General features: G+C 32.7%; 1 protein-coding gene across 2 annotated transcripts; it reads right to left on the bottom strand.

Moving 5' to 3' along the window:
• Positions 1 to 2,432: 2,432 nt before the first annotated feature.
• On the bottom strand, positions 2,433 to 14,787 carry LOC111035807. Of its 2 annotated transcripts, none has more exons than XM_022317588.1 (4): positions 14,535 to 14,787; positions 6,891 to 7,256; positions 5,041 to 5,253; positions 2,433 to 3,362 (listed from the first exon to the last, which is right to left on the bottom strand). In XM_022317588.1, the coding sequence occupies exons 1-4, from the start codon at positions 14,648 to 14,650 to the stop codon at positions 2,594 to 2,596; spliced, it is 1,464 nt and encodes a 487-aa protein (XP_022173280.1). In that variant the 5' UTR covers positions 14,651 to 14,787; the 3' UTR covers positions 2,433 to 2,593. The 2 variants fall into 2 exon arrangements, with proteins under 2 accessions (XP_022173280.1, XP_022173281.1); XM_022317589.1 differs by lacking the exon at positions 14,535 to 14,787 and adding an exon at positions 8,090 to 10,623.
• Between the last annotated feature and the right edge of the window lie 4,904 nt (positions 14,788 to 19,691).

Raw genomic sequence — 19,691 nt, 5'->3', positions numbered from 1 at the left:
TAGAAATAATAAGTAAATTTTGTTTGGTTTTAATTATAATTATTAATTAGCTTCTGTTTATAATTATAGCTCAATAAGTAAGTAGTAAGTTTATAATAATATAAGCAATACGAGTAATGAATTAAGTAATATGAGTTATGAATTATTTATGGTTAAATTATTCCATAATTTCAAATCTATTTTATTCGTAATGTCTAAAGAGTGTATTAAAAAATGTTGGAAATAAAATATTGTAAAACTAATTAAATCTGTATGTTTTTTTTATTAGTGAATAATTTGATACATTTAAAAACAAATCCAAAATATTATATTTGAATTTAATAACATTAAATTACAAAATGAACAAATAGTAGCTAAAAATAAATGTCTGTCAGATGAAGTTTACATGTTAAAATCTAAAGTCGACGACATTGAACAACATAACCTCGGAATCTCAATTGAGATAAAACAGGTACCTATTCCGAAAACCTAAAAAAAAACTGTATTGCGATTGTTGAGGAAATTGCTAAAAAAACCAACTCGGAGATAAGTGTATTAGAAGCTTATATAATTAATTATTTTGATTCTAAATAAAGTTCAATTTTGGTTAGATTGTCAACACTGGATATCCATAAGACTTTTTTATTCGAAATGTCAAATTAACTAAATTAACAACGGACAGGATATAGGTACACAAATTGGCCAAAATAAAACATATATTTGTCAAACAAAATGTAAAAGAATACTTTTTTCACAAACACGATTTGCCGCGGCCGGTAACAAAAAACAATACAAATTCGTTTGGATATCAAATTCCTATGTTTTCGTAAGAAAAAATGAAGATTTTATAATTGTATTGATTATTAAGTTAGTATCTGTACTAACCTAATACCTAACCTTTAAACATTAAATTCTTTAGGTACTTTCAATAAAAGAGATTGTGTCTTTATTAGAGATTCTTTAAATATAATACAAATCGAAAAACCAGTATTATTAAATTGTAATTCTATATTCATCCTATACTTAAAATGGACGTCCTAATATTTTCACTGATTTGCATATATAGATCATAAAACGATGATATTGATAATTTTTAGAAGGTTTAGATTTTTTTTTTATCACAAATTAAAAAAAAATGTTCAGTATTTTTTTGCGGTGACAATAATATTAATATAATGGAAAATTCAAATAATTGCAATGATTATTTAAATGTAATGGCTAAAAATGGTGTTTTACCATGCAATCATATTTTTACTAGAGAGCCAAATCTTTCTAAAACATGCATCAACCATATTTTCACTAACAATGTTGAATCCAATAAAATAATTTCTCATATATTGAGATCTGGTATAATTGATAATTTTGCAACAATATTGATGTTATCCAATTTATATATAGGTACACGGTACACTATGAAAATCCTAAAAAAAAATATAGAAAATGATGTAATGAAACAGCTCACTCGGATTTATAAATAAAAATAGAAAATTTGGCATTCATGTTTTAAGTGAAAGAACTCAAAGAGTTAAAATAGATGATACCCTTAATGAATCACTTAATATAATTTGTGATGGTACACAAGGCATAGTACTAGGTCCTCTTTTCTTAAAATATTACTAGTATTGAATTATTCAGTTTCAATGATGACACTACTATATTAGTAACTGAAAAATCAACTGATAACTTATTTATTGAGTCAAATATAGTTCTAAATAATGTGTATTCTTCATTCTGTAAAAATAAATTAAAATTGAATCCATCTAAATCTAAATTTATTCTTTTCAAAATAAATTCATCAAATGTTCTTATAAATTATAATTTAACTGTCCATTCTTTGAAATGTGTATCCAATTTTAATTCTTTATGTCTTTCAAATTGTATTAATATTGAACAACCCACTAACTGGGTCCAAATTGTGCAACATTTATTTATTTGTAAAAATTGAATTGAAACTTACTAACTTAAATGTTATAATACCTACTTTTTATAAAATTGTAATCACCTATGTTTATTATTATTATTGATTTTGTATACTGGGTATGTTGGCATCCCGTGATGTGGTGGGGCGAGCTTACTTAAATAAGGTCATGATATATATAGAACAATTTCAAATTTTTCCTTGATGTATCATCTTTTTCCAACCAGAATCTGATTACCACTCTGGGCCTGGTGGTTCACCAAGCATGCTCATCCTTTTTTCTTTCAATAGTGCGGTTGTTTGAGATACGATTTTTGAAATTTTTAAATATACTCAAAGACCATATTATCTTCAAATTTGTAATTAATGTAAAATAATTTTTGAGGATAATTTTTTGAAAATATTGACATAATTAATTCATAATACAGTGTAGTTTTTTATTAATTAAAATTTTCATATTAATGATAATAGTACTTACAAATGGTATTACGAAAATATGAAGTATGATATGTAACATTGGATCTAGTAAATTGTATTATATTTTATATTATATTATTTTTAATGGATATCAAATCAATAGACAAAAGCTTACAATTGAATAAATTTAACAAGTAGTACAGTTTATAGTTAACAAATATATACTCATCATTAAATTATTAAGAAAAAAGTTTTAATTAACACAGTTTAAGAAAATATCTAAATCTTAATTGTTTGTACAATACAAGGTGCACATCTGTTGTGGACATCCACCGCTCTCAGAGCAAAATGGTAAGTATGCCCTAAGTCAAACAATGTTAGTTCACGAGTCATAGGCAACGAACCTGCAACAATACTGATATTTTTTTTCCACATTGAGATGTCTGGAGGGGCATCTGTTTCTTGACATACAAACAGTTCATACTTTTTGATCTCTGCTATCTGAGAAGTTAAATTCAAGTCCCAAGTTATTGTAATCTTATTTCCTGAAGTTTTGATTGTCATAGTAGGTATTGGTGGTACCTTTTTCCAAGACGGTCGATTATTATATGGTGGTATAAAGGGATAAGGTGGTGGATACTTTAAATTAGAAGGCTTGATGAGAGAATTATACTTGAATTTTCTACAAACTTTTAATTTCTTTACTGAATTACAATTTAACAATTTTTTTGTCCTCCTTTTTTTGTTATTGATAACTTCACACTCATTTAAACGCATTTTTTTTTTAATAATTTCCTTATTTTTAGCTATAAAAGGTATCGCATTATCAACAAACTTTGATTTCAGCCCACGTTTCGGTTTTTGTATAGTTGTGGATGAACATTCTCCATTGCTTAAAGTTTGACTGGCTTCAGTTTTCATTTTCAGTACACGATCAATATCATTGATTTTGATTTCTGGTATAGAATCATTTTCGCTAGGCTCATCTTCACTATCTGATATGGTAAATACTTGACATTCCGTAAAAGAATCCTTATGATTGTTGGCCCTAAAAAATAGTTACGTTAATTACTATTTAGTAACTATAATATTATATATTGATTTATGGACACATTAAACAATTTGTTAATACATATAATAAACCTAATTAACAAGTGAAGTTACAGTTAAGTCCATAATGACTTATATCAATATTAGAAATTGAATTATTCATTATTTTTATTAAATTTAAACTAATTTTAAACTAATTTTAAACTAAATTTTAAAAATAGAAAAAGTAAGTAACTGTGCTGTTGTATCATGCATACTTAGAAAAGTTATTAATATCAAAAATATTAGCTAGGTTAAGTAAACATATATGTAACAATATTTAGTATTAAGTCATAGTCAGTTAGTTTTAGCAGATGTAGAAAAATAAAAACTAGGTTACGCAATAATATATAATTCATAGTATAAAACAAACGGGGTCAGTATTGGTGATACTGTGATTCAATTACCACCAGACACCAGTGTTTATTATATGTGCTTATAATATTATTTGTTTGTTCTATTGAAAATCATATATATACTACAGTTAATTTTCCGATTTTATTTCTCACTATCATATATACACTGTAAATGTCGAGATATAATAGTTTATACTAAGAAGCTCTAAAAAAAAAAAACTATATTACTGTTACTAAACAGAAGTTGAATGAATTATTAGTAAAAACTAAAAACCTTGCATTTGAAAATGTCATTGTAAGAATAAAATATAATAATTAATGTTAAAAGTTTCAAGTACCCACAAATACAATTTTCAAATGACAACAAAATAACTCTAATTGTAATTGTTTGTTCGAATACCTAACTTCATCTAATTTTGACACTCTTAAAATGCCCATTTAAAAAATATGATTTTAAGATGCTTTGGTTATAATATGAATTACTTATGGGATATCTTTCAAATACTGATAAAAAAAATTATGAGACTATACATCTTAAATATTTTAAAATATTTATAACAACAACTTATAAAGGAACTTATTACTAAATTTAAACTTTTATAAACATAAATATCGATCAAATAGAGTAATTTATATTGCCATTAAACTTTTTTTTTAATTCCAACAATAACAAATTATGAAGAACTTTGGATTACATTTTCAAACCTTAGAAATTAATGTAAAGAATTTACAAAATTGTTGTCTTCATTTTAACATTAAACTTATAAAAAAAAATATGACTGGTTTATGGTACTTTTTAATTAGTAAGTACATAACTGACAAGGATTTTCTCATTTTCAAACTTTTTGATATAACAAAAAATAGTATTGATATTAACAGAAAAAAAACCAAATAATGTCTATAAACAAGACACAGACACTACAATTTAATCATGTAAAGCAAACCTTTTAAACATTTTTAAATTTATACCAAAAAAACAAAAATGATTATATTAATCCAACCGATTTGGTCCAACAGGTTTTCTATAAAAAAGTTCTTTTCAATTATTTAGGAAACTTGGAATAATTAGTTTTGACCCGACAAAGTACCAACTAGATCCACCAACTAGAGAATTATGTATCAATTTTCTAGGAACTTCTAATTCCTTTACAGAATTATAATTTAACAATTTTTTTGTATTTGATTTTCTGTTATTGAAAACATCACACTCATTTAAACACATTTTTTTTTTTATTCATTTAATTATTTTTAGCCCTAAAAGGTATTGCATTATCAACAAACTTTGACTTCAGCCCACGTTTTGGTTTTTGTATAGTTGTGGATGAACATTCTCCATTACTTAAAGTTTGACTGGCTTCAGTTTTCATTTTCAGTACACGATCAATATCATTGATTTTGATTTCTGGTATAGAATCATTTTCGCTAGGCTCATCTTCACTATCTGATATGGTAAATACTTGACATTCCGTAAAAGAATCCTTATGATTGTTGGCCCTAAAAAATAGTTACGTTAATTACTATTTAGTAACTATAATATTATATATTGATTTATGGACACATTAAACAATTTGTTAATACATATAATAAACCTAATTAACAAGTGAAGTTACAGTTAAGTCCATAATGACTTATATCAATATTAGAAATTGAATTATTCATTATTTTTATTAAATTTAAACTAATTTTAAACTAATTTTAAACTAAATTTTAAAAATAGAAAAAGTAAGTAACTGTGCTGTTGTATCATGCATACTTAGAAAAGTTATTAATATCAAAAATATTAGCTAGGTTAAGTAAACATATATGTAACAATATTTAGTATTAAGTCATAGTCAGTTAGTTTTAGCAGATGTAGAAAAATAAAAACTAGGTTACGCGATAATATATAAGTTACAGTACAAAACAAAAGGGGTCAGTAGTTGTGATCCTGTGATTCAATTACCACCAGACACCAGTGTTTATTATATGTGCTTATAATTGCTTATAATATTATTTGTTTGTTCTATTGTAAAACATATATATACTACAGTAAATTTTCTGATTTTATTTCTCTCTATCATATTATACACACTGTAAATGTCGAGTTATAATAGTTTATACTAAGAAGCTCTAAAAAAAAAAAAACTTTAATACTATTACTAAACAGATGTTGAATGAATTATTAGCAAAAACCTTGCATTTGAAAATGTCATCGTAAGAATAAAATATAATAATTAATGTTAAAAGTTTCAAGTATTCACAAATACAATTTTCAAATGACAACATAATAACTCAAATTGTAATTGTTTGTTTGAATACCTAACTTCGTCAAATTTTGAAACTCTTAAAATGTCCATTAAAATAGTTCTTACATGGTTATAATATGAACTACTTATGAGATATATTCCAAATACTGATAAAAAAAAATAATGAGATTATACATCTTAAATATTTTTAAATAGGTATAACAACAACTTATAAAGGAACTTATTACTAAATTTAAACTTTTATATACAAAAATATCGATCAAAAAGAGTAATTTATGTTATCATTGAACTTTTTTTTTTTAATTCAACCAAAAATAAATTATGAGGAACCTTGGATTAAATTTTTAAACCTTAGAAATTAAAGTTAAGGATTTGCAAAATTGTTGTCTTTATTTTAACTTTAAGCTTATAAAAAATATTGTGATTGGTTTATGGTACTTTTTAATTGGTAAATGCACAACTCACAAGGAATTTCTTATTCGATTTTCAAGCTTTTTGGGATAACAAAAAATAGAATTGACATTAACAGAAAATACCAAAAAAAGTTTTAAACAAGAGACTACAATTTATCATATAAAGAAGACCTTATGAACATTTTTAAATTTATACAAAAAAAAAAACAAAATTGATTATGTTAATCCAACCGGTTTTGTCTAACAGGTTTTCCATAAAAAAGTTCTTTTCAATTATTTAGGAAACTTGGAATTATTAGTTTTGACCCGACAAAGTACTAACTAGATCCAATTTGCTACAAGCACTACAACCCAATGCGTAAAAATGTGTAAAAACACACACATCATTGTAAAATCAATACATTAATCACTACAAATTTAATTTGGTCTAAGATTAATTAACACTTAATTACTTTTAATATATATATCTTACATTTCAATTTTTTTTGATAAAAAAATACATGTACCAACTGAACGACTTATGCATTTGACTGGTTGAGCAAACTTATCTTTTTCTAAATCTTTTTTCAAGCGATGTATAATATGCTCAAGTGCTTTGGCTTGGGTTTCTAAAGCTTCGTATTTCGTTTTCCAAGACTGATTATTGACCAACTCGTTTGGGTCAATATCAATAAAATCCTTCTTTTGTTTCAATATATAGTTAGTGACTTCATGTTCTAATATATTATTAAAGTTTGATAGTGGAAGTTTAACTACACCGTCATTTAATTCAATAGATATTTGAGGTTCTTGTTCCATGTCGACTGGCTCTGATTCATTGTTATTCATTTTGTTTTTACTATAAATTAAAAATATAATACTAAATTAGCCAATTAGAATACAATTAATATAGAAAACAAAATATAGGTAATATGCAGCATGATAATTAATATTACCTAGATAATGTTAACAGGGAATATGTATCTATTTTGTATTCCTGTGATAAAATGTAACCGAACCACACACCAGTACCTAAGCAGAATATATAGTACAAATATTTGTACCATATTTATGTTTTTACTTGTGTAGAAATTTAGGGATTTAGTTCTCAGAAATATTTTGTAAATTAAATTACTCCACTGTTGGCACACTATTACACTAAATCGATTTGATCGGGTACAAACATATTGAGTTTAAATAGTATATATCATATTATATTAGTAACAATAGTCATTTCCATAAGATTACAGGTAGGTTGACCATATTGCAATTTAATGAAAACTGTGTCAAACAGAAAAAACTTATTATAGGTTAGATCTGATATAAATGTTTGCAAGGTATATAGGTAGTTTCATCAACCATTGATGGGATAAAAACCTAATAGTACCCAAGTGCAGTGGAATGATGAACCTCGTTTTTTGATTCCAAGGAGGATATTTTTTTGATGGGTGGGGTGGTTGGATACATTATGGTAACCCATGACATAAAACAAAAATTAAATTGTTTATTTAATAATTATATATATTATATTAAGGGGATAAAGAGTGGGTACCAACTGAAATATATGCTGTACATCATGGTTTATAGATGTTCACTATGCCACTATCTAAGTATAAGGATTTAACTACATTTTGCATAGCAAAACAATATACCTAAATCTAGACAATTATAAATATTATATTATTTATTTACCTCAATGATTGTTTGGGTATATGAAGATAATTGAAATCACTGGCTGATATAAATGCACCGCTGAATGAGCAATACAGATTGGTACTAACAAACTACCTAATTCTTAGAGACGATTTTGACCACCACAGTATAATAAGAAATCATCAATAATATTATCATCGATGCCTTGAACTACCGTAGAAATAGCAAATTAGTAAATGCATACGAGTTGAACTACAACAGTTAAAATTTAAAATATTAGAGGTTCTTAAATCAAAGGCTGGATGCAGTTGTCTGAAAAGCGATAAGGGTGCTTATACGACATTTTATACCATTGATGATCCAGCAGTGACGCCAACGTGAAAAAAACATCGTACATTCTTTACAGTGATGCCCGCGTGGCCATTCACTCACTGTGCTGCGCCCGGACGAAAAAAAGTAAACCATAAGTTATAACTAACGAGTTGTGATGTCACTCTGCTAGAGATCACTGTTATTTACTCAGGTTGCGAAACGAGGTGTGATAACGCGCTGTGTATAAGTAAACTATATCTAGGGTTACCATACGTCCGGATTTCGTCCGGACAGTCTGGATTTCAAACACCTGTCCGCATTGGCGTCCGGATTTTACAAAGGTAATCGTTTAACGTGGTTATATTGATATAAAAAGTTATGTCAGGTGGCAGATTTTTGGGTTCACTCTGTATAAATTAATAATATCTAATTTCTATTTTTATACATGTTTTTTCCCGAAACGTCACGATAAGCGACTACCCATTATTATCGTTGTTGCCATAAAATAAAAGATTGAAGTATTATCAAATGTTGTCCTACTAAATTGTTAGTTATATAATATTATTATATTGTTTTAATTTGTTCACATGTAATGCGTACTGGAAAACAACTCGTATAATTCACTCGACAGTTTCTTTTCTGTTTATGAGTGAATAGGTGGTTGTCATTTGTTTTTATTATAGTTGTGTTTTGCTTGAAATATTAAAATATTATAGTATTGTTGATTTTTGGTACTACGTCTTCACAAAATGCCTAAACGCAAATGTGTTTTTACTAACTAAAAGAAGAATATAAGTTTCTAAAACAGTGTCAAAATAGTAATGACTGCGTAAGATGTTCGATATGCAATTTCAAATTTTGTGTGGAGCATCGAGGACGCCAGGACGGTATGATATTGAAAATCACATACAAAGTGCCAGACACAAAAAGGCTAATCAAGCAGTATCCAAGGCAAGTATTAAATCTTTTTTTAAGCACATTGATGCCACAAATGACGAATTACAGAGTGCGGCCAAAGAAGCAACTTTTGCTTACCACACTGCAATACACGGATTAACTTTTAGAATGTCAGACTGTACTGCCAAACTTATTAAAAAGTTTTTAAGCCTAAATATTCAGGAGCTAGGACTAAAACGGAAGCAATTATTGTAAATGTTATATCTCCTTACATATTTAATGAATTACCTAAAGATCTCAGGGACGTAAATTTTGTTACATTAACTATTGACAGTTCTAACAGAAAAGAAACTAAACTGACTCCTATATACATTCGTTATTTTAATCAAAATGAAGGAATTAAAGTTAAACTTTTATATTTTGATCAACTTCCGGGTGAAACCTCTGATCTTTTGGTAGAACATCTTTTAAAATGTATTAAAAAGTATTCTATGATTCAAAAGTTGCTTGTCTTTGTGCTGATAACACTAATACTAACTTCGGTGGTGTAAAAAAAAAGGCCAAGGAAATGTTTTTCGAAAACTGCAAAAATCTTTGTCTCGTCCTATTCTTGGAATTGGTTGTGCGGCCATATTTTGCACAACACTGTCCAGACAGCGTGCGATGCTCTGTATATTGACGTTGAGGTAATAGTAGTAAAAGTCTATACATTTTTTTTTCAATATTCTGTCAGAGTGACTGTGCTAAAAGAATTTTGCGAATTTGCAAATATAGAGTATAAATGAATCCTTTCACATAGAAATACGAGATTTTTGAGCTTATTACCTGCCATAGAACGAATACTGTTATTGTTTGACGCCTTAAAGTCGTATTTCATGACTATTGAAAAACTGTCCTGCTGTGTTACTTGCATTTTTTGAAGACCCAGTATCTGAACTTTTTTTAAAGTTTGTGCATGGAACTGTTCAAATGTTAGCAGCTAAGCACCTACTTGCTAAACTAAAAGATGATAATACAATTGATGCTGATAAGGAAAAGCATTTTCGTAAAAATATAGAAGGTTTTTATCAAGCAGGGATAAATTATTTAAAACTTTGGGAAAATAGCTTTGACTAAGCTAACAAATTCAAATGGTTAACGCTACAAAATGATCCTACTTGGGAAGAGATTGAGGCTAGTGCAATAATTGTTGTCAGTATTATACCAAATTCTATCAATGTGGATCAATTATTTGATGAAGGGTCGTCTCTAGTCCAAGTACTAAGACATCTGAAACCTAACTGGGCTTCATAACTAAAAGAATTCACACCAAAAATACATGAAAAATGGACGAAAATATTTTATTCAATTTTTAGAAGCAACGTTTCCTTTTTGAATATTTTTAAAATAATAGAATTTGCCATGTGTCTGCCCGGCACTTCAGCTCCCGCCTAGCGTATTTTTTCAATGATGGGGTCTATTCGGAGTGCTGAAAGAGGAAGATTGTCATTTGTCAATAACAGTTCTAAATTCAAATTTTGATTTGTCATGTTCACAATTTCACGATAAAATTAAAATTGACAAATGTTTTCTGAAGAAAATTAACGCATGTGAAAAATATGATAAGAAAAAAGACGATGAAGAATACTGCGAATCAGGACCCAGCATGAACTAAATAATGAACTAATAAAAATTATTATGTAACACATTTTATAACATATTTAACCTAATTTATAGATCTAAATAAAATTGTATTAATGAAAGAACAATTTTTTTTATTTTTAATTTTACCCCGTAATGTGTCCCACGGTTAGGTAGTTTATATTTATTTGTATTTGACTAGTACACGGCTCTCGTAATGGTAAGAAAGAAGTCGACGTACTACGCGCCTGCTCGCGCGTGCTAAGGTAAAGAGCACTTCTGTTATATCGCAAATTCGAGCTATACGTGCTTTGTCATTACGGGTAAAGGCGGATCCAGATTTAGCTTCGGAGTTTTCGCTATATACGCGGCGGATTTAGATGCGCTATGGTTCCAGTTTAGGACGGAGGACGATTTTGTACTAGATCGATTATCGGCGTCCGATAAGCTAGCCGACTATAATTCACCCGACCTGATAGCGGAGGTACGCCAGCTAATTAATGCGGCTAAAGTTATTGCTCAGTGGTTAATCCCTACAGGTGCTGACTCCATAGATTTATCATATATCCGAGATAGTAAGACATCGACTACCGAGCGCTCAAAAACCGCCCGAGGATCCGGTTAAGTCATTCTCCCGTTTACCCGATACACCTCTATCCACGTTCAAGGGCGATTATCGATCTTGGCCTAATTTCCGCGTCAGATTTTCTGCGCTCGTTGATACGCGACAAAATTTATCGAACATCGATAAGATGTATTATTTAATAGGGTGACACGGCCGACGCTGTCCGAGGCATACCGGTGTCGGCGGACAATTACGAGTTAGTAAGGAACACGTTATCCGACAAGTTTAATCGACCGCGATTAGTCGCAACGTCACTCGTCGACAAGCTACTACAGTCGCCGGCCATGACACAAGAGTCGCTAACCGACTTGAACACATTCGTAGGAATGTTCAGTGAATCAATTTCATTATTAGACGCGCTTACCAGGCGCTGGGTCTTTTATTTTATTCTCAATAGCGTTCCGATGTCTACCTATTTCTACTCGCAAATTATTTGAGACGAGTAGTACTGTGGATTACCCGTCGATAGGACAATTATTACATTTTGTCCGATCTCGAGTGGCCATTCTGGAAGTCGTGGGCGAATCCCATAAAGGTAGTGCCAATAATGCGCCGCCGTCTAAGTCGACGGGCAAATCGACCGGTCAGTTCCGAAAGGGGGGAGATTACGCGGGGAAGCCTCGGTTAACGTCTTTGGTCACAGCCAAAGCAAGTATTACGTGCACGTGTCTTGCGGGTTCGCACGCATTAACATCGTGTTCGCGTTTAAAAAATTGGAGTCCCGACGAGCGCGCTCGATGCACGCGAGACAAAAAATTATATGCTTCAATTGTTTTGGTGACGAGCATTGGGCTCCGATGTGTCAGTCTAAATCTAGTTGTCAGAACTGTACGCGTAATCACCACTCGCTTCTTCATCATCTGTCGTCCAGTAGAGATCGCGATGTCCAAAACGAGGCACCGGTCGCCGCAGCGTCGTTATGCGCGTCCGTACCACGTCCCCTTCCACATCAGGCGTCGTCTATAATTTTAGGTACCGCGCTAGTGCGTATGCGCGATCGTTCCGGATCGTGGCAAACAATGCGCGCATTAATAGATTGCGCGTCGCAGATAAGCGCCGTTACGAGCTCGTGTGCCGATCGGTTAGGTCTCAAGCGTTCCCGTTGGACAGCCCCGATTAGCGGATTATCCGGGGTCTCCGTCGTAAATGTCCAAGGCCGCGTTGAGTGTAACGTACAGCCGCGGTTTGCGTCCGAACCTGTACTTCCCATAAATGCGTGGGTGTTACCCACCATAACGAGTGACCTGCCCCGAACAACGTTACTCTCGGGCATTAAAGATAGGTAATCTAATCTCGCTTTGGCTGGGTCGTCTTTCGATATCACTTCACCTGTTGATGTATTATTAGGCAGCGACGCGTATACACGTCAATAATGGACGGTCGCAAAATTTCAGTGGATATAGCTCTGCCTGCGGCGTTCAGTTCGGTCTTCGGTTGGATTCTAATTGGTCCTGTGTCCGACCGAGAGGCTCACCCGTATCAATCGGTGTCGGTCGCTATGACTGTTTCCATTGGAGGATTATTGGAACGGTTTTGACAGGTCGAGGAGCCGGAGGCTGCGCCCTCGACGTTTACGGAGGAGGGAAGTTGTGAAAAATTATTTTGTGAACAGTCCATGCGCTTACCGTGCGGTCGTTTTTCGGTACCGTTGCCGTTTCGCGCGCCACCGTCAGCTGACACTTTTGCCGGTTTCCGCGAAGTCGCGGTGCGACGATTTGACGCACTCGAACGTAAATTGGCTACGAGAACTATATTACAAACATTATATGTCCAGTTCATGTCGGAATACATCTCGCTAGGTCATATGTCCGTCGGGACGTCCGCGGGACGTTATTTTATCCCGCATCACGCTGTGTATCGTCCGGCGATCGACGAACGAAAAATACGTGTCGTGTTCGACGCTTAAGCGCAAAGTAGCCGCGGCCCGTCATTAAACAACCGTTTGTTTACCGGTCCTAAATTACAACAGGACATAGTCGACATTTTGACTAGATTTCGGGTCCCCAAGTACGTGTTTACGACCGACATCTGCAAAATGTATAGACAAATATTAGTTTTGAAGGAATATCGTCAATTCCAACATATTTTATGGCGACCGTCGCCACACGACGAACTTGTAGAATACGAGTTCAATACCGTTACGTACGGCGTTAGTTGCGCGCCTTATCTCGCCCTACGCGTGTTACAAACTATTGCGTCCGATGATTGCGATAATTTCGAGTTTGTGCGTAACGCGTTGACGCGTCAAACCTATAATAACTCCAGTTATAAAAGACGATGACGATATGTTATACCTGAAGTCACTTCATCCATATTTTCGCACAATGAATCCATTACAAAAACTACGCATAAGAAACCAACTCCAGACTATATTTATTAATGAATTATCCACCCAAGTATAACAGCCACAAGAACTATATGCTTCATCTGCCTCATGCAATAATATGTATTCCACTCAAAATGTAATGCATTATCGAAATACAAGTATCCAACAGCAAATCAACCCAACTGATATCGATAATGAAAAATACGAAGATATACCGGTTCCCAATTTTAATTTTTAATCAATGCTTTATAAAACTTGGAAATTTAAGTATATATTAATAAATAATAAATAAAAATTTTATTATTTGTTGTTTGAACAATTTCTTATCATTTTTTAATTTTATAATTAAAGTTTTAACTAATTACTTTTATTATTATGTACTAACGTCTTGCTTATGAATATTTTAAAATTTTTAGTTTATTTAGTTTCATAAATTACCTACTTAATACTATTATTATTATAAAAAAGATAATATTTTTAATTTTATATCCGATTTAATATTATATATTAATTGTTTTATTAATAATTATTCTGTTATTAAAAACCAAAGAAGGTTATTTAGCATTTTATTTTTTTTTTGTTATTCTATTTTATGTTAAAGAATGATTTGTAAATTCTATACATGTATCATATTTATTATATTATGATTTCTTTTAATTTGTATTTTTCTTATTAAGTTTACCTATAATTAAGTAAAAACTTACCTTATTGTCACAAGCAGTCTTTCTTCTATTGAAATAGGTTCTTGAAAATTTGTGGTTTGAAGGTCAAATTCTGGTGTAATTATTTCTAAAATATAATCAAAAGTTTCTGATTGCATTCTTGTATATGCTCGAAACAAAGCATTGTCTCAACGTAATTGAGGGTACAAATGATAAAATTCACCAAAAGTGAATCGATCATCGTAAATACATTTATTTGCCATTGATCGTTTATTTTTTTTATACTTTTTGTACATCAAGTATTTAAGTAGACTACTTTCACTTAATAATATTTTTTTTTGTAGACTTAAATTCATAGTAAGTACCTAAGTATCAATACAAAAATATCTAATGCTAAAAAGTTTATATTAAAAGTTTAAATAATACTATAGTAGGCAAGTTATATCGCAATAACGCATCGCCGTGTACTGCGATGTCGGACTCACATTTGCCATGAGTGCGGCGTTCGAAAAACGTCCGATGCGTGCGATGCGAATTCGTTCGCATCGGACGCACTCGCCGCACTCGCCGGATTCACGTAGGACACGGCGTAATATGTCGACGACATTTGCGACGGGGCGGATGCAATTTCGAATGTATTAAAATTGCAGTCCGATTTAATCTCTGTTATGAACAAAGCGGGATTAGAACTGAAAAAGTGGGCGTCAAATACGCCGTGCGTTTTAGACGCGGTGCCAGCCGCAGATCGCGTGTGTGCAGCACCTATGCCCTTCGAATCTGTCGACGGCTACGGTACTATGAGGTAGGTGCCCGGCTTACAGTGGCATCCCGAAGCGGACTACTTTTGTTGAGGGTTAAGTCTCGATTCGGAACCCGCGTGCACTAAACGTGGCATTCTATCCTTAGTAGCGCGTATATTCGATCCGCTATAGGTGCAGTGTTCGCTCTCGCGGTGTTTTTAGCTAAGTGTATAATGCAGCTGGACCTGGGATGAGCCTTTACCGAACGATATTCACGACGAATGGATCGCGTTCGTCTCCGACTTATCGTCGTTGTTAAATGTTCGGGTTCCGCGTTGTTTGAACTCGAGTCACGGAGCGCCGTGCTATTTACTAGGATTTTGTGACGCCTCGCAACTCGGCTACGCGGTGGTCCTGTTGTATATGTGCGCATGGCCGACGTCGATGTTAACGCTTCCGAATTTCTAATTGGTACGAAAACTAAATTAGCGCCGATGAAATCATTAACCATTCCCCGGCTAGAATTAAACGCCTCGTTGTTATTGGCTCGATGGTTGAGTCGCGTCCGTGATGACATTTTGGCCCCGCAACTTAATATTGTCGGCATAAATGCTTGGTCGGATTCCACGGTAGTGGAAATCAAGCCCGCCTCGACAGGCCCGCATGACCTCGAGTGTTTGGCTCATAGTCATTTTTTAATAGGTCAGCCGCTCCTCGCCGTTCCGCCTAGATCGGGTCCAGAGTCCGCCAGTTGTCTGGCCGACCGGTGGAAGTTAATGGACCAGTGCCATCAGTCTTTTTGGCGCCGTTGGTCCTCTGAATATTTAACCACATTACAGGAGAGGTCCGAGTGGACTACGGGAGTCGCCAATGTCAAACTAGACGATATGGTCGTGGTAGCAGACAATCAAAATCTGCCGCTAATGTGGCCACTCGGCCGTATAGTAGAGTTGTTTCCTGGTGCTGACGGTCATGTCCGTGTATTAACGCGCGCAGGAAGCGTCGTCCGACCAGTGGTCAAGCTCGTTCCGTTACCCGCCAAGTAACTCCCAGTCTGTCACAGTAGGCAGTGGCGTGCCCAAGGGGGGGGGGGGGGGGATACCCNGGGGGGTTTTCCCCCCCCCCCCCATTGACTTTTTTTGTTGACTTCAACTTATTTAATTATTTTATATTAATTTAAATGAACTTTTACCAAAACATTTATAACATATATCCCCCCCCCCATTGAAATTTCCTGGGCACGCCACTGACAGTATTTACCAGCTGGGACCACTGTGCGTACCACGCGTGCGGAAATCCTTAGCGTATCGCTCCAACCCATCCGTTTTCTTTTTAAATTTTTTTATATACCAGGCGCGCTTGCCAAAGGTGTTTCCAAACGCTTAGTGTTGGGTTTGGGTGCTCCATAAGTTGGAATATGTATATACATATTATACTATTAATTATTTTATATTTTGTTCCCGTTGAACCATATGTTCCTGTATTTTTTTTGTAATATTTATATTGTATTATTTTACCTATTTGTTGTATTTAAATAAATGTAGGCCGCTGACTCGACAAGTATGTAAAAAAAATTTTTTGTAACATTTCTCATGCCTGATCAACCACAAAATAGTCCGGACCTTCATCTCTGTCGCTGGAATTCAACCATCATCCGGTTCTATCACAGCTTCGTGTGAAGCACAGCTCACGGGGGGGGGGGGGAGAATGTTCGAACGCGGCTGATTTTCCCACCGAATCGTGTACATCGCCAAAGGCTTTACAAGTCTCCGCGATCGGTGTGGAGTGTCCGCGACAGGTCATCCCCCCTCTACCGGGCTCTACGCAACCTTCGTCTGTCAGCTTGCGTCTGCCTTTTGCCAATGGCCGAACCTGGCGCGTCCAGTTTGCTCGCCCGTTCACCAAGTCTTTTTTCCTTTTGTCGACCGCGTGGTCAACCGACCTTATTTTTGGTCGTTTGTACAATAGTTCATTTTTTTCCTTTGACGTTGTGTACGTGACAATCGTCGCAAGTCCCGAGACAGTTGGGGCTTGACGTGTGCGTCACATTCCGTCATTTAGTATTTATACTCAATTTATTGCGTCATTGCTATTATAATTAAATACGTGCCACCCGTCAAAAGGCGGTCGCCTTACCAGTCCAGACTACAGCGTGGTTTTGCTGAGTAGTTATACTACTAGTAGTTACAAGTTATACCTTTTTTTTGTCATTTATTATTGTTATTATATATTGTATATTGTATGTATTCAGACGAATACGTTTTGATTTGTAATTAAGAGTTATACGGGCCTGCACATTATTATTATTATTGTCATTGTTATATCTATACGCTGTGTTGCGATAAATATATTATGTCTGGCGCCCGGCGTCCGTTTATTGTATTATAATTATTGTATATTCATATTTCACACCGTGAGTAACCTTTACCTTCCAACATCCCGTAAGTCGCGGCCGACAACCGCCGCCCTTGTAGGAGCGGTCGTGGTTCAACAATTATATAGCCATATGGGTATTTAAGGTACTATAGGTAGGTACCAAAAATTGTTTTAAATAATAACTAATACCTATATAAATGTAATTTTTTTAAATTCAAAAATGATTTTTTTTGTTACAATATTGTATTGATCAAACCAAACTTAAATCAATTGTCTTTAAATAAAACTAATTTAGAAATAAAATGTGGGTAAAGTATTTAGGACAGCTCTTAAACGTCCCGTTAATATGTATATTTTTTACATCAGATAAAATATCTAAATTAATTTTTGTTAAAAATCCTACCATTGACTTTTCGAAATCATTAAAAAACATAAGGTTTTTGTCATTATTTGTTGTAATGTTCATACATTTTCATGCATTTTCATTGTCACCGGTACTTCTAGGTAATTTTGGATGAAGCAACGAACTGGATGGTGAATCTTTTGTTCGATTAAAATTTGTCGTGAGAGTTGGAATAAAGAAAATCGAAGTGTTTGAGATGTTTATCAGTGTTATGTTTCGTTTTAGCGACAACAGGCAAGGTCCGTGGTAGTAATGTAGTATTCGTAATATCTCATGTCTATTATTGTCCAGAATTTAAATTGTAACCATAGTGGTATCTTACATGAAACTGTTTTGGTTGTTCATATTTTGAATAGGATTATTGTTTGATATGATATGTTGTATAATTGGTAAAATTGGATTGCTATGTGTATAAGATGATTTGAGTTAAAAGACTTACGAGAATTTCTGTTTTGGACTTAATGGAATTCGGGGTCTGAGTGGTGAGGTGAAGCGATCGTAGATTTGGTTTTATTTTGACCATGTCTTTGGACGAGGCTCCACTAGTCGGCAACGGCATTATTAGATTGTTTTAATTAATGCTGTAATAAAGAGCCAGTCCAATGCTGTTAACTGGCGATAAGACAACTGTTAACAGTGAGAAGTAAGTCGTGACTGATATTAAACAGTTATTTTGAATTTATTTTTAAATTATTAAAACTAATTTTTCAACATTATTTTTAAACTACAAAAATGTTAGTTTATAAAAAAACGATTAAATTAAATTTTTATTGCTAAATGTTGATATAGGTTTGATTGATTTAAGAGAAAGTTGTTGAATCAACTCAATGACCTTATATACATCGGTATAATATTATAATATTAAAACCGTTCTGACCTAGTGTGAATTTAACTGTGTTTTTATCAAAAACGTATGTTAAAAAGAGGGCAACAAGTTCTTAGAGCTAGGTATTTTAACAGTGAGAAATGTTTTAGAAAGTTGAGATTTTTAATTTTTAAATTGTTAGGCAAGGTCGGTTAGGTTAGCAAACTATGCCTAGGTAATTTATTAGCACAACAAACAAGTCAGTAATCACTTAATAGGTGCCAGTATGGCAGTATATATATATGTCACCGGCAATATGAATAATTCAGGTATTTTGAAAAATGCCTTGGCATTATGACGTATACTGCCGACCCATTTTAGGTAATGTAAATAAAACATTTGATTTTCAATATTATTTTAAATCATATAAACTAGGTATTTTATGAAATACCTAGGTGTTATGTAAAATACCAATTTTTTTTAGGCAAAGTAAAAAAACAATTTATCATAATATGTTATAATATTATATTAAGATTCTTATAATTATAATATATTATTACTCATATTACAAAATCTAATTTTTATCTACTATTTTTATACATAGGTATTGCTATATGCCTATATTATTAATATTATTGTTATATTAAGTACTATTATTTATACATTTTACTTACTACTATCTACTTTTTACTACATGTTGTAGAAAAATGGCATTTTGAAGTGCAAAAAAACATTATTTTTAAGGTAAATACACTTTTTATTTTGATACTTGATCATACAAACACATTTTAAAAATCATTGGCTAGTTCCTGTCCGACTGTTCCTTTGCGACTGTTCTTAACGCCACTTTTGTGCCTGTTGGAACATTGTAAATT

This window comes from Myzus persicae, unplaced genomic scaffold (genome assembly GCF_001856785.1).
Source record: "Myzus persicae strain clone G006 unplaced genomic scaffold, MPER_G0061.0, whole genome shotgun sequence".
NCBI lineage: Eukaryota > Metazoa > Arthropoda > Insecta > Hemiptera > Aphididae > Myzus > Myzus persicae.
Note: the sequence above shows the minus strand (reverse complement) of the source record. Positions and strands in the feature narration are given on the sequence as shown.

Excerpts from the sequence above, each read along its gene's own strand:
- LOC111035807 (XM_022317588.1), bottom strand. The coding sequence starts at position 14,650 with ATGCAATCAGAAACTTTTGATTATATTTTAGAAATAATTACACCAGAA. Across the intron at positions 5,254-6,890 it reads TTATCAAAAAAAATTGAAAT|GGCCAACAATCATAAGGATT; the intron begins GTAAGATATATA and ends ACTATTTTTTAG. Across the intron at positions 3,363-5,040 it reads AAACGTGGGCTGAAGTCAAA|GGCCAACAATCATAAGGATT; the intron begins GTTTGTTGATAA and ends ACTATTTTTTAG.